The sequence below is a fragment of the Berghia stephanieae genome, chromosome 1, assembly GCF_034508935.2.
Source record: "Berghia stephanieae isolate SIO BIC M18660-M18661 chromosome 1, UCSD_Bste_1.3, whole genome shotgun sequence".
NCBI lineage: Eukaryota > Metazoa > Mollusca > Gastropoda > Nudibranchia > Aeolidiidae > Berghia > Berghia stephanieae.
The window spans coordinates 41,302,393-41,317,392 of NC_088360.1; the positions used below are offsets into that span (position 1 = coordinate 41,302,393).

Consider the following 15,000-nt stretch of genomic DNA (forward strand, 5'->3'; position numbering starts at 1 on the left):
TAGTATCTATAAATGTATGGACAAAGAGAGTGATTTAAACAGTTATAATCCAATGAGAGAGGGAGAGAGATAGAGAGAGAGAAGGGAAAGAGAAAGAGGGAGGGAGAGAGAGAGAGAAAGAGAGAGAGAGAGAGAGAGAGAGAGAGAGAGAGAGAGAGAGAGAGAGAGAGAGAGAGAGAGGAGGGGGGGTTGCAAAGTTGGACATTAGCGAGAAAAAAAATCTCAGGCTTTTATATAGGGCATTTTCCACTGTGCGTGCTCAAAGAGCTTTACAAGGAGTCCCTATTAAACAGCAACACTTAACATGCAGGACGAGAATGCCGCCTGTTTGGCGATATTACGATGATTTTCGTACAGTGACAATTGCGTTAACGGCCAAGTCCTCATTTTACACAATGTGAGCAATTTTTTCAAGGACTCAACTATGCACCGCTCGAACCCAGAACCTTCCGATCCGAAGGCGAGTGTCGTAACACTAGACCACATAGCCGCACACAAACACACAGAGATACACACGCTCATTTTACCATGAGGGCAAAAGTAATATGTGATATAGATAATAAAGAAAATGACGACGATGACGATGATAATAATGGTGATGATGATGAATATGATGATAATGATGATGATGATGATGATGATGATGATGATGATGATGATGATGATGATGATGATGATGATGATGATGATAACAACGATTAAAATGAAGAAGCAACAAAAATGACAACGCAAAAGTTTGAATATTGTAATAAAGTGAAATCATAACTCACCAAAACAGGGTGGTCCGTCGCACGGTGTGCTCTCATTGGTCAGCCCCAGACAGTATCTGTCCACCCCAACTGTTCCGCCATTGCCGCAAGTTCGAGTCCTAACTTTAACACCTTGGCCACAGGATGTATCAGCGGAACAATCGCCCCAAGCACCCCATGCCTCCCAACCTATAGGATACAAAAACCAAATTCTGACAATACATAAAAAAAGTATTGAGCTTTTATATAGCGCAATATTCACTAAACGTGCTCAAAGCGCTTTACAAAGGGTCCTGGCCAACAGCAACAATCAACATGTAGAACGAGGCATGACTCATGTGAGTCGATATCACTTTTTTTTCGACAGAGACAACGCTGTTGACGATCAGTTACTCATTTTACTATTATTATTATTATTATTATTATTATTATTATTATTATTATTATTATTATTATTATTATTATTTATTATTATTATTATTATTTATTATTATTATTATTATTATTTATTATTATTATTATTATATTATTATCATTATTTTTATTATTACTATTATTATTATATTACTTATTATATTATTTATTATTATTATTATTATTATTATATATTATTATTATTATTATTATTATTATCATTATTATTATTGTTATTGTTATTTTAATCATAATCATCATTAACATGGTTTTGGGTACAAAATAACAATTTTTGTTATACTAGTTATTCTTGGGTAGAGTTAAATAATCCATAAACTTAATTAAGGTGAAAAAAGTAAGCTTACGCGGGCATTCTATTTCCTCACACACGCCGTACTCTTGGTCAGCACCGTAACACTCCACAGGGTTAAGTGTTGTATCCGTATCCAAATCCTCGCAGGACCTCTGCCTGACCCTCCATCCTCGATGACATGACACGGAGCAAGCACCCCATTCCTGCCATAATGACCATTGAGGAGCTGATTCTTTAAATGAAAATTTGATAATTTTTTACACGTTGTGAAACGAAATATGGTAAGAACTAGATAATTGTGAGCTCAAACGTTCACTGATGAATGAAAGAATCGTAATAATAATAATAATAATAATAATAATAATAATAATAATAATAATAATAATAATAATAATAATAATAATAATAATAATAATAATAATACAATAATAATAATAATAATAATAATAATAATAATAATAATAATAATAATAATAATAATATATAATAATAATAATAATAATAATAATAATAATAATAATAATAATAATAATAATAATAATAATAATAATAATAATAATAATAAATCCAACAAATATAATAAGCACATAAATGTGTAAATCTTATAATAAAATATTCATCACAACAAATTTACTTCTTAATGAAAACAGACATCCTTTGCAGATAAATACAACAGGGGAAATAATGTTTTTAATGCATTGAAATTAAGACTGATGTATCCATATACAAGAACGTTAATCAATCCTTCCACTCTCTCCTCCTTCAATAAATTTTATATGGACCTATTCTCTTTTATCGCATTCTTGGATATAGCATTCCTCCCTTTCATCGGAGCAAGATCGTATTAAGAGCACATTGCACAAGCTTTTCAAAATTGGAGAATGAAGGGGAAGAAGAAAAATTCTTTACTGTATCTGCCTTTAATGTCGAAATTCCAAATCAGATTGTTGGGTTTCCTCTCTCTCTCTCTCTCTCTCTCTCTCTCTCTCTCTCTCTCTCTCTCTCTCTCTCTCTCTCTCTCTCTCTCTCTCTCCTTTATATATATATATATATATATATATATAAACCTATTATAGACCAATTTTTTTTTAAATTGAGCTTTATACAGCGCAAAATCCACTAAATGTGCTCAAAGCGCTTTACAAGGGGTCCCTGTTCAACAGCAACATTTAACATGTAGGACGGGATAACTCCTCGCTATTTCCTGGGAAAAAAACACAAGACTGTGTGACGGTGTGCTCAATGAAATAAGAACATTAACATATCTACAAGAACCCCCTCTTTTCATCATCAATAGTTAGAAAGTTCTCGTGCTTTGGCCATGTGACACGACACAACTAAATGACCAAAACAATAATATTACGGGGCACACTGGGAAGGAGTAAGAAAAAGCAATCGACAAAACAAAAGCGACAACATAAAGAATGAAGAGCCCCACTCTCATCCGCAAGTCAGAACACAGAGATGAATGGCGCCAAATAGGCGCAGGATCCGCTCGCATATCTCCTCCTTGAACGACAATGTTAGGATACTGAGGTGAGATGAGGTGATAAGTACCGACTCTCATGCGAGACCAATCATCTAAGAACGATATTATATCGGGATGAACCAGACATAAAGAAATGATTTTCAATTTAAGTTAAAGTGATCTGTAACGTCAGATTTTAACTTTTTTTACAATGACAAACTCTTTTCCTCAATAAAACATGCCAAACATAACCCAAATTCCATAATATAATTGACGATAATTTAGTTTTTAACATTGAACGAGTTTATTATCGACTCTGTGTTTAACAATTTGGTCAGAAAACTCTTCCTTCAAAAATCGATCAATTTAAATGGCACTCATCTTTGCAAAATCTCTCAACCTTTCATGTCAATATTAACCTATTGTATTTATGTTACATCCCTTAATTAGCTCTATGAAAAAGGCTCTTTCCTCAAATTTCCTCACCATACTCGAGTGTAAAATGAATACCTTGCTGTGAACAGCGTTGTTTCTATCCCGAATATATCATTTTACCTGCAGCATGTCTCATCTTACTTGATCAGTTTTTGTGTTGGCTTGTGAGCACTTGTATAGCGCCAGTGCAATGAATGGATATTTCACTAGACGTAATACTTGTATATCTTTTTGTTTTGCTTTATTCTCTCTGATGTTATTGTGTCTCCGGACGTGTCTATATTAGGTCAGTTATAATAGATCAGTAATATGAGACACAACACCATCCAAAAATCAGTGCTAGAGGGAAAAGTAGTTGGCAAAAAACACGAGGCAAACCAAGGAAGTCCTGGATAGAAAATGTGGAGGCAACAACTGGCAAAAAAATAATGGACTGCTCGGTAATGGCCCTTAAGCGTGCAGAATGGCGTTCTATGGTGATGAAAAAATAGGGTATGAAGAAGTGCCAGATGAAAACAGAGAATAAAAAGTAACGGAGTCAGTGCCAAACTCAGGATCCACTCGACACGGCATCCTCCGCCTGGCCAAGAGAGAGAGAGAGAGAGAGAGAGAGAGAGAGAGAGAGAAAGAGGATAGAGAGCGGTCACAAATATGATTTTCAAACTTAGTACCAATCATGCGCCCCTCTACTCGACTACTGTGGGCACCACAACGAAGATGGCTAACAAACCCCGAGAACTCTCCATACTGGGCGAGCAAATTAAACTATCCGCTCCTCTCTCTCTCTCTCTCTCTCTCTCTCTCTCTCTCTCTCTCTCTCTCTCTCTCTCTCTCTCTCTCTCTCTCTCTCTCTCCCTCCTCCTCTCTCTCTCTCTCTCTCTCTCTCTCTCTCTCTCTTTCTCTCTCTCTCTCTCTCGGACAGGCGGAGGATGTCGTGTCATTTGGATCCTGAATTTGGCACTGACCCATGACTTTTTATTCTGTTTCCATCTGGCACTTCTCCAAACCTATTTTTCTCTTCAATTTTGATACAAGTGCCGGCTCCATACTTTTTCTGAGTATGGGTTTCATGACGTTTAAGCTCTGTAGGGAGACGGAACTAGGGTAAGGTAAGAAGCCCTCTGATTCCATAGGCATTCTGAATTCTTCTTGATGAAAACTTACCTCTCAAATTACACAAAGTCCCAGTCCAGCCTTCTTCACACAGGCATAGCGCTATCAAATCACCCATCACTGATTTAGTTTCCAGACATCTGCCCCGACTTGAACAAGGATCACCAAAACATGGACCAAGGGCCTCCTGTTAAGAAAAACAAAAAAAATGTTTTGTTTTTTTAAAATGCATTTATAAATAGTAGTAGCACCACTAAGCTAAGTCAAAGTGATACTAAATTGCTAGAAACGGTGGACTTTAGAAAGTACTGAAGCAAAAGGAATATAATAGCTTCCAAAAAATAACAAAATACCAAACACGGAAAGTTTTGAGCCTAAACACTTTTTTATGGTATCCATAATTGACGATCTCTTGGGAGAGCTCATTAACACTTTCATTACCAACTGTACGAAAATCGTTACATTCGTTATGATACAAACAACAGTTTTTTAATCAGATTTATTTTAATAATCACAAAATTTGAAGAAAGATCTTTTGTTATATTCAAAAGAAAGTTATTTTATAAGGCGTGTTTTGTCGAACAAAATTATATGCATAACATGTACATTCATACAACTTGTCGCCTTTAAATTTAAGTGAAAAAAGTCTACTCGTGTTTTGGGTCCGTATGACATTTCAGTAAGAATCTTTCAAATGGGCATATAGGAGAGAGTTTAAGACGTTATATGTTATAGTTGTAGGCGTGGTGGTCTTGAAAGTGTGTCCTCTAGTTTTGCTTTTTTTTTTGCCCTTTACAAACGTAAAGCAGAAGTTTTATATGTTATCTGTTATGCTGTAGGCTTCATGATCTTGTGTCCTCTTGCTTTGTTTTGTTTTATTATTTGTTTTTCTTTTGCTGTTTTTTTTTTGTGGGTGTTTTTTTTTTTGGTCCTTTATTTTTTTAAAAACTGGGGCAGAGTGGCTCAGCGGGTACAGCCTTTGAAAGGTACCGTGCTAAAGCCTGAGATATTCCAGTCGTTCCTTGGTCGATCCCATGGACAAAATTCTCCGATAGGATGAATATAGAGAATTGAATTTTAGCTTTTTTTTTTTAAAAAATTATATCAAAAGTTTTATGAGATTATTACCTTTGTCTGTATGTTGCGGAACGCTTTGATTTCGACATTTTTAGCGGTGCCTCAGATGTGGGACAAGACATTTGGTGCTGGTATTGTCATTACGTTCTTTTTCTGTATACAGATACAGTATCACCCTCATGGGCATGGGTAAAGTCCCTAGGAACGACCACGGAGAGACAATATTGGAAACAGGAGAAACATTAATATATTCTGGAAAATATATTAGAGAACACCATGAAGCAGGACTGGGATTCCTTTTATCCAAAACAGCTGCTAAGAGCCTATTTTGGAATGGTGACCTGTGTCTGACCGTATCATTACTGCAAGTTTCTCTTCTCGTTTCCAGTAGGTGTCCCTAGACATGTTCTGCCCCCCAAACACAACAGAGGAAGAAATTAAAGACAGCTTCCATGACCAACGACATTCAGTGGTAGATACGATCTCAAACAGAGATATGCTAATGCCCATGGGGGATATGAATGCAAATGTTGGAGGTATTATTGTAGATAGAGAGCATGAAATGGAAAACATAGAATTGGCCAGGTAAATGAGAATGGAGAACTTTTGGTGGACTTCTGTACTACAAACAACCTTGTCATTGGCGGCACACTTTTCCCACACACCTGTTGCCATAAAGCTACATGGGTGTCTTCAGATAATCAGACAGAAAACCAAATAGACCATGGCATAGTGAAACAATGGTACAGACGCTCATTACTAGCAGTACGAGCTAAGGCGAGGCGCAGACATCGGCTCAGACCATCACCTTGTTGTTACAGAGATCATGATGAAACTATCGACAAGAAATAAATTTCAAAACCCTAGAGTAAAATATGATATCAACAAGCTGAAAGAACTACACACTAAAGAAACATTTACTCCAAAAACGCTTTAAATTCCTTTAAACACATGAGCCCGAGGAAACGGATACAGCATGGACAACTCTGAAAGAGACCATCCCAGGGAATTGTGAAGACGTGCTTGGAAGACCACATCCCAAAAAAAAGCTATAGATCAGAGTGGAGACATGGTAGAAATTAATTAGAATAAAAGAAAGGGGCGAAAAATGCAAAGACCAATGCGAAGACTAGATTCCAAAAGCAAATGAGAGTGGCCAGATACACTACAGTGGTCAACGAAGGAAAGAAAGAGTTGCGGGCAGACAAACGGTCCTACTTAAATTAAATTGATGATAAAGCAGAGGAAGCTGCAGGGAAAGGAGATTTTAAGACCCTCTACGCCACCACCAGATTGATGAAAAAAAACCCCAACCAAATAGACCTGTCAGAGACAGAGATGGGAAACTAATCACATCAATAGAAGAGCAACTCAAACGATGGAAAGAACACATCCATGAAGTGCTTAACAGACCACCCTCAGTACTAAGACCACACCTGAACCCTTAAGAATCCCTCAATATCATTACAAGTGAAATCACAAAGACGGAGGGCACTTGGCAGTCTGAAAAATGGAAAAGCTGTTGGCACAGACAACATCCCTGCTGAAGCCTTGAAAGAGGTAGGAAACACAATAGTCGATCAACTCCACCACCTCCTGTTCAACATTATCTGGACCGATGAGGAAATACCATCTGATTGGAAGAAAGGCCTGCTAGTAAAATTACTCAAGCATGGCGATCTGTCCCAGTGTGGCAAGTGGCGAAGAATCACCTTGTTGCCCATAACAAGCAAAGTGCTCTGAAGAATAATTCTTGACAGGGTCACACTGGACAAAGTACTACGAGAAAAACAGGCAGGCTTCAGAAAAGAACGCTCATGCACAGACTAAATTGCAACTCTAAGAATTATTATTGTGCAGTCGATTGTGGCAATGGTCCCTACGTGTATGCTTTATAGACTTTGAGAAAGCATTTGACAGCGTAGATAGAGAAAGCATCTGGAGCATTCTTTGTCCACTACAGGGTAAACCTCATCAAACGACTTTATGGCGAGTTCTGCCAAGTCATCCATAATAGTCGACTCTCAGAGTGGTATTGGACTGGGTGACAAAGGCAGCATGTGGCAACTCCAACAATAGCATTCAATGGACATAAAAAGACTTGAAGACCTTGAATTTGCAGATGACCTAGCCATCTTCTCATACCGCCTACAGGACATGCAGACATTAGTCACGAGCCTGGAAGAAACAGTTCAGCGATTTGGTCTCAAGATTATTGAAGAGAAGACAAACTACTGCACATAACTGCCAAACAAGGATCCCAAATCACCGTCTCTGGTACAGGAATAGAAGATGTCGGATAATTTACATACCTTGGCAGCAAAATCAGTCAGTCATGTGGAACTGATGAAAACATCATTGCTAGAATCATGAAAGCGCGCCAGGCCTCTGAAATATTGAGAGCAATATGGAAGCTTCAAGCATATCCACATACGCCAAGGTTAAAATATTAAAAACGAATTTTAAAGCAGTCCTGCTCTATGGGTCAGAGACTTGGTGAACAACCCTGACCACATCAGCCAAGATACAAACTTTTGTCAATCGCTGTTTTCTACAAATCCTCAAGATGAAATGTTTTGGCAAAGTGCCAAACGCTGACCTTTGGACAAGAACAAACCAAAAACAAATGGATGTCCATGTCAAGCGCAGAAAGTGGCGGAGGGTTGGCCATGCCCTGCGGAAGGAACCTGTAATATAACCAAGCAGGTTTTCGAATGGAACCCGCAGGGCAAGAGGAAAATCGGGATCGCACAAAACAGACTTGGAGGAAAAGCCTTCACCAAGATTTGTGAGTCTCCAATCTCATGTGGAGTGAGGCAAAGGTCTGAGTCAAGGACAGAAGAAGATGGGAGAGTGCTTTTGAGGCCCTATGCTTCGCCAGGAGCCAAGAGTATGTCAAAACTATATCATTTATATCGTGTTGGTTCCTTATAAGTATAAGGGTCCCAGGCTTTTCTGGCATATTCGAGTATTGGTTTCACATGGGTATCACATTTGACGATAATCAGGAAGACTGAGGTTCGATGCTCAGTCAAGACAGGCCGAGTTTTTTTTTATATTTAACTTTTGATTGATTTCTTACCTTGTTTTTCTCTCCCTACTTTTTCTGACATTGTTTCATACATATCTTTTCAGATTTTTATAAAGTGCTTGTTGCTCCACAAACGACTTCAGTGACAAATTTTGATTTAACCTCGTTTCAATGTAAGTTTACTTATAGAAATCTGTTTCTCCCCCCCCCCCAACCCCCTTCCCCATAACACCGAATCTAGGCGGTGGGTCATGATATGAAAAGGTGTATGACATGGAGTTAATAAGTGCGGCTATGCTATGTCGTCTTGTGGTACGAAACTTGCTTTCTGATCGGAAGTTCCTGGGTTTGAGCATCGATCTGCGCATTGTTGCGCTATATAAAAGCTCAAGTTTTTTGTTTTGTTTTAAAATACTTACAAGGGAGAACAAGAGTAAATAAATGTTGCATCTTCTTTTAAATACAAAGTTTTTACCAAAATAGAATATAGATCTACTAATTTCTGCATCATTCATAATATCCCCTTTCTTCTACCACAGTATGGATGATATGCTGTGCAAACACAATTTACCGTGTTATAATCTATTCAATTTTACCATTTTGTATTCTCAAAAGTATATTAGATATCTCGATAGACGTCTAGATAGATATGAGAATAAGGTGTTAAAATTTAAAACATTTTTACCAAGATGGATGACTCAATGACTTCTAGGAGGCCCGCGTAGACTTGATATTTCGGCTCTCGGGTTAACATAGGTATTTCCCGACGTGCACTTTTTTGCAGGTCTGACAACCCAATTTATTATGGGCTCATTGTTGTAATTAAAATCTCAAAGAAATGACGCAAAATATTGTCCATTACAACAATGTTAACTTAGCCCATAAGAGCGTTTGGATGACAGACCTGCATATATGTTCACGTCGGTAATTCCCGAGGTCGGTCAAACTAAAATTGTATTTTATTCAAATTGGATTTTTTTGGTATACTAAGGCTCCGATACCACTAGACCAATCGTCACCAAATTTAGAATAGTATTTACAATTGACATGAAGATGGTTTGCGTGTATTATGAGCTTGATTAGAGGTCGGGATGACTTTATCGAAATATCAAATTTGTTTCGTCATCGAATACAGACGCCATCATTTTTAGCACCTGGGTTGTGTATCAACCTTCCGGTTAGCAAGTATGAGATGGAAGTACTTGCATTGCTTAAATCGATACCAGTTAGTGGTTTCTCTCAATGTTTTGAATCCAATCAATTTCTTAAAATTTATTTGAACTATATTCTGTTCTTAACATTGGGAAATAGCTCCATAAGTCAAAAATGTATTGTCTAATTGAATTCAAATGATATTCAACAGTTGATTCATATATTTTAAGTTGATCGACTTATCATCACGTTCATTGAACGGACAGCTGTGCTTGTATTATTATATTTTCTTATTGAACGCACCGTATCGTATCAATCAATTGAAAGGAACTAAATATTATTGTATAATGTCCGTCTGGAAGTTTGAGATCAACAATTTATATGGACGAAAAACAAACCGTGTTCAAATTCTGACGTTTTTGTAATATCAATCAAAAAGAGAAATTTTAGTAAATATCAGTGGCAATGAAAAAAATGAAAGTGTTGTGTTTATGTTGTTGTAAAAGACGGGGTAAAAGAAAACCCAATAAAAAAGGGAGCGCATTACAGCACCTTGCACTTACACGATCAACAGCAAATGAGGTAAGGTAGACACATTCATTAACATAAGCAGTTCCAATACCCGAACGCAATTATGGGCTTGATTTAACATTGTTACCATGGACAATATTTTGTATGGGTTTGACATTATTTCGATTACAACACTGAGCTCTTAGCAAGTTGGCTTTTTCAGATCAGGCAAATAAGTTAAAATTGTTTTCTATGAATTAAACAAATTTCTTAAAGAGTTCATTTGTAATAAAAGTCTTGTAATATTTTTAAATTGCAATTTGATATGAACTGGGCCCCAAAAATTAAGCTGACTTTGAAGGCACACTACTCTAAAACGTGAATAGAAATATAAACATTAGTATTTCAAAATTTGAAGAATAAATCTGCAAATGATCAAAAATTGCTACAAGAGGACCTGAATAGTCTCGAACAGTGGGCTAATGATTGGGGAATGAAATTTAACGCAAACAAATTCTACATCCTCAACACAGCTAAAACGTACAATGAGACCTACAAGTTAAACAACACCGTCCTGAAACTTTCGACGATAACCCATACCTTGGCATCACCTTCTCAAAGGACTTGAAATGGGGGAAACACATTAACAAAATAACCCAAAAGGCAAGCTGCACCCTCGCGTTTCTCCGCCGAAATCTTAGCCACGCCCCAACGTCATGCAAACAAAACGCCTACCTCGCACTTGTGAGATCACAATTGGAATACGGAGCAGTTGCCTGGGACCCCTACCTGAAAGAGGATATTCAAAAACTTGAGAGAGTCCAGAGACAAGGCGCCCGGTTCATAACTGGGAACTATAAGAGCAGAACCCCAGGATGCATGACAAAAATGTTAGAAGAAAGAAATCTCATCAACCTCCAACAAAGAAGAAAAGAAACCCGTCTGTCATTCATGTTCAAGATAACAGATCAAATACCATCAATAAAGGCAGACTCCTTTTTCACGCCACGACCAAACAAAAGAAAAATCCGAGCACTCCCTTTCGCCAACCACATAACCGAAAACCCCATTGACAGATACGCGACAAACAATTCGAACTGCTTCAAAATCCCACAGACAAGAACACAAAACTACAGAAATTCTTTCTTCATTAGAACTATCTCGGAGTGGAATGGGCTGAATGAACTGGTCATCATGGCACGACACCTAAACGATTTCAAGGCCCGACTGACATGGGCCCGCGCCCAATGAGGACGCCGCTGAAATACAACCAGACCATTGGTTTCTTCAGCGCCAACCATACAGATACAGATACAGAAATGCTGAGATTTCAAGCTATTTCGAAAGCCACTCTTTGAACTATCACTTATAGTTTGTTAGATCAAATAATAGTTCCAAAATGATCCCACAATAAATACATTAAGGATCGTAGAGACAGATACATTAAGCAATAGATTACTAATATCAGTTCCACCAAGCACGAATTATTATAAACTGTCCTCTCTTTCATTGTAACGATATTTCCTGTCTCTTATAAACAGTCAGTCTTAAAAGAACTGAGTTACGAAACCTACGCGAAGAACTACACGACCTACATTCCACTACATACCACTGTTGATGTGGGAGACTTTTTCATTATTCGGAACATTTTGGGATCGGGTAAGTATTCAAAAATATAAAGTTAACCAAGTCCCGGGTTTGAAAGTTTTTGCCAAAATGAGACTCATTTAAATCTATTGATATTTGAAGGATTAATTTTTAGCCAAATTTTTTAATACAAGTTTTTTCAGAGTACGACAGTCATCTGGTTAATAACGACATGGGTTAACATAGTCAACTGCACGCAAATAAAACCTATCGTTGAACGTCTTGGAATATAATTTTGTGAGTGGCAACCGATATCATGTTGTAAACATGTGTCATCATTGCTTTTCAAGTTCAATTAAATGATCCAGGTCAAAACAAGAATAGTAATTTTATTTAAAAATATGCTTTTTATAACAAATAGATAAATGAATAAGTAAACATGTTAAAATAAGCTAAATTGATAAAGAAATTGATTAGTTTTTAAAATAGAAAAATTAAAATTCATTAGTAGTTAATTTATCCATTAATTCATCTACCCTTCCATCCATCAATTTATCTATCTACCTGTAAGAATTCCTCTGTGTGCCTGTGTATGTTTGTGATTAAAATGTAAAGCACACTATTATCAGCTATAAAATTTAGTCAGTTCAAACTTTTATCTTTCTAATGCGAGACTTCGAGATTTTTGCGATTTAGGTCGATTTGACTATGGCCATATTATACATTTTAAAAAATAGATTTTACGCATTCCCTAATATATACGACTCCATTAATAAACTGGAATCGAGGATGTGGGGACACAGCGGACGTTATGCCTACTGAATCACAATACACAAATACATATTCAATGTTTAAAGCACAACATGATATGTTGATGCAATGAAATTTACTACTGATTGCAATTACAGCATATCCAAGAACTCTACTCTTCTATCTATGCATCGAATATTATATACAAAGAAGCTCTATAGATTTCTGTATTTGTTTCACTTTTATTTTCACTGTTTACTAACCAGCATTAATGTTTCTATACATTTGTTGTTCCATAGCTCATTGATATCTTTAGAATGATTATATATTCATGTATATGTTGTTTCTTTAAGGGGTTTATGCAAATTAAGTGGGTATATGCAGAGATAATATAAAGGCGAGTGTCTGTCTATCTATCTATACCATCAGCTATCTATTTATCAATCTATCTGCTATCTTAATATTCTTTGTTTAAATGGCATATGTTCCCTGCTCTGAAAAGGAAGAAAAAGATTTGTGTCTGTCGCTCACACAATATTCATTTTTCAGAAGTCCGCGTACCAGTTATCATTAAGAAGAGATTTTACGCCATATTCCTGTTGATGTGACCGAAACGATATTGTATTTATCATATTGTTTGAATGGGGTTGTATAATTATCCAAATATGAATTCGTTTTATCTAAAAATTATATCAAAGATCCAATATAAACAGTTTTATTTCCATTCATAGGGGATGTAAGTATTGTCTTTCAAGCTACATTTATCCCTACTTCGGAAAATGTCGCCGTGAAATACATCCAAGATTACTCCAATCACAGGAAATCAATAGCAAGAGAGTTACACGTCCTTGGATTCTCACATCACTGCCCGTACGTATAATATTAATTTTCAGTGCAGAGCATCTTTAAATTGTCTATCATGTAGAAGAAATAAATTCTGCATTCACCTTAACAACGCCATTCGCACATCTCTTATTCGTCTTCAGTGTTTTATTCATCGTGTTTTGTTAATAAAGGGGAAACCCCAAACGACCATAACATCTGTCATCGTTTTATTATTATTATTATTATTATTATTATTATTATTATTATTATTATTATTATTATTATTATTATTATTATTATTATTATTATTATTATTTATATTTTTATTTTATTTTTATTATTATTATTATTATTATTATTATTAAATTATTATTATTATTATTATTATTATTATTATTATTATTATTATTATTATTATTATTATTATTATATCATCATCATCATAATCATTACAATTATCATTATTATTATTAATTATTGTTATCATTATTATTATAATTAATTAATAATTAAAATAATAATAATAATAATAATAATAATAATAATATATAATAATAATAATAATAATAATAAATAATAATAATAATAATAAAATAATAATAATAATAATAATAATAATAATAATAATAATAATAATAATAATAATAATAATAATAATAATAATAATATTTTTATTGTCCATGAAGGCAATTTTTCATTTGGTTACAGCATATACATAATATACGCAAACAGACATAGATGAAACAAAAAGTGCAAAACCACACACACACACACACACACATACACACACACAAACACACACTCACAGACTCACGCTGGAATAGGCTTCGTGTAACCTACATTTAATTTTAATTTAAGCTTCCATATTCTTTCCTACTGTTATTTATTTCTCCGAGCTTCATGCAGCAACATTGCCTTTCCCTTGAAATTTGAGGCGGATTGAGCAAGCAAACATTTTATAAATCCTTTTTCAGATCGATATTAATATTCATATATTCTATGTTCCGCGTTGCGTCCAATGTTCTCCATCTAGTAATAGGATAGGTTCGTTATTAAGATCAAGGTAAGCCTTTTTCAACGAGAATAAATAAAGAATGGTGACGCGACTCTGACAACAATGATTTTTTGGATCCAGGAACCCCGAGTTGAGGGAAGGCATGCATTTCACTGTTATTACCATTATCTTTGTAAAACCCCAGTCTATAATAGGTTTAATACCCTCTCCTTACCAACTACATGAAAATCTTCACATGTGTTAGGATACAATGAACATTTTTCTTCATCGGATTTTCTTCTTTTTTTTTTTTTTGTACATAACAAAATTTTATGAAAAATCTTTGTTTTATAAAGCTTGTTAAGCGACACAAAAATATATGTCTATTATATTATATACTTATTTCTCGTGAGTTTGAGTATAAAAATTCTTGTTTTATGTGGGATAGATAGGTTTAGCATTTGTGGACAAAATCATGAATATGGTCGGTAAGGAAAAAAAATTAAGGGAGAAAAGAGAGAACTTGTGCAATAAGGTCAATTCGACATAAAAAAGTTAGGAAACTGAGGACGGATTCATTCA

At 35.5% G+C, this 15,000-nt stretch overlaps 2 protein-coding genes across 19 annotated transcripts in view; one reads left to right on the plus strand and one right to left on the minus strand.

The window, feature by feature from the left end:
* LOC144974676 (SCO-spondin-like) overlaps window positions 1-15,000 on the minus strand; it is a 116,924-nt gene that overhangs the window by 83,700 nt on the left and 18,224 nt on the right. For all 18 annotated transcript variants that reach the window (XM_078917917.1, XM_078917925.1, XM_078917800.1 and 15 more), the window contains exons 5-7: window positions 4,544-4,679; window positions 1,529-1,708; window positions 771-938 (exon numbers count right to left, since the gene is read on the minus strand). In XM_078917917.1, the coding sequence (XP_078774043.1) occupies window positions 771-938; window positions 1,529-1,708; window positions 4,544-4,679 (484 nt within the window). The remainder of the gene's footprint in view (window positions 1-770; window positions 939-1,528; window positions 1,709-4,543; window positions 4,680-15,000) is intronic.
* On the plus strand, window positions 10,116-13,479 carry LOC144963469 (uncharacterized). The gene is made up of 3 exons (XM_078897550.1): window positions 10,116-10,334; window positions 11,804-11,921; window positions 13,331-13,479. Exons 1-3 carry the CDS (start codon window positions 10,218-10,220, stop codon window positions 13,477-13,479), a joined length of 384 nt encoding a protein of 127 aa, XP_078753676.1. The 5' UTR covers window positions 10,116-10,217.

What these genes read in the sequence shown, in the direction of transcription:
- LOC144963469 (XM_078897550.1), top strand. Translation starts at nt 10,218, where the DNA reads ATGAAAAAAATGAAAGTGTTGTGTTTATGTTGTTGTAAAAGACGGGGT. An exon ending in CACGATCAACAGCAAATGAG is followed by an intron (nt 10,335 to 11,803) that starts GTAAGGTAGACA and finishes TCTTATAAACAG; the next exon opens with TCAGTCTTAAAAGAACTGAG. An exon ending in TCGGAACATTTTGGGATCGG is followed by an intron (nt 11,922 to 13,330) that starts GTAAGTATTCAA and finishes TTCCATTCATAG; the next exon opens with GGGATGTAAGTATTGTCTTT.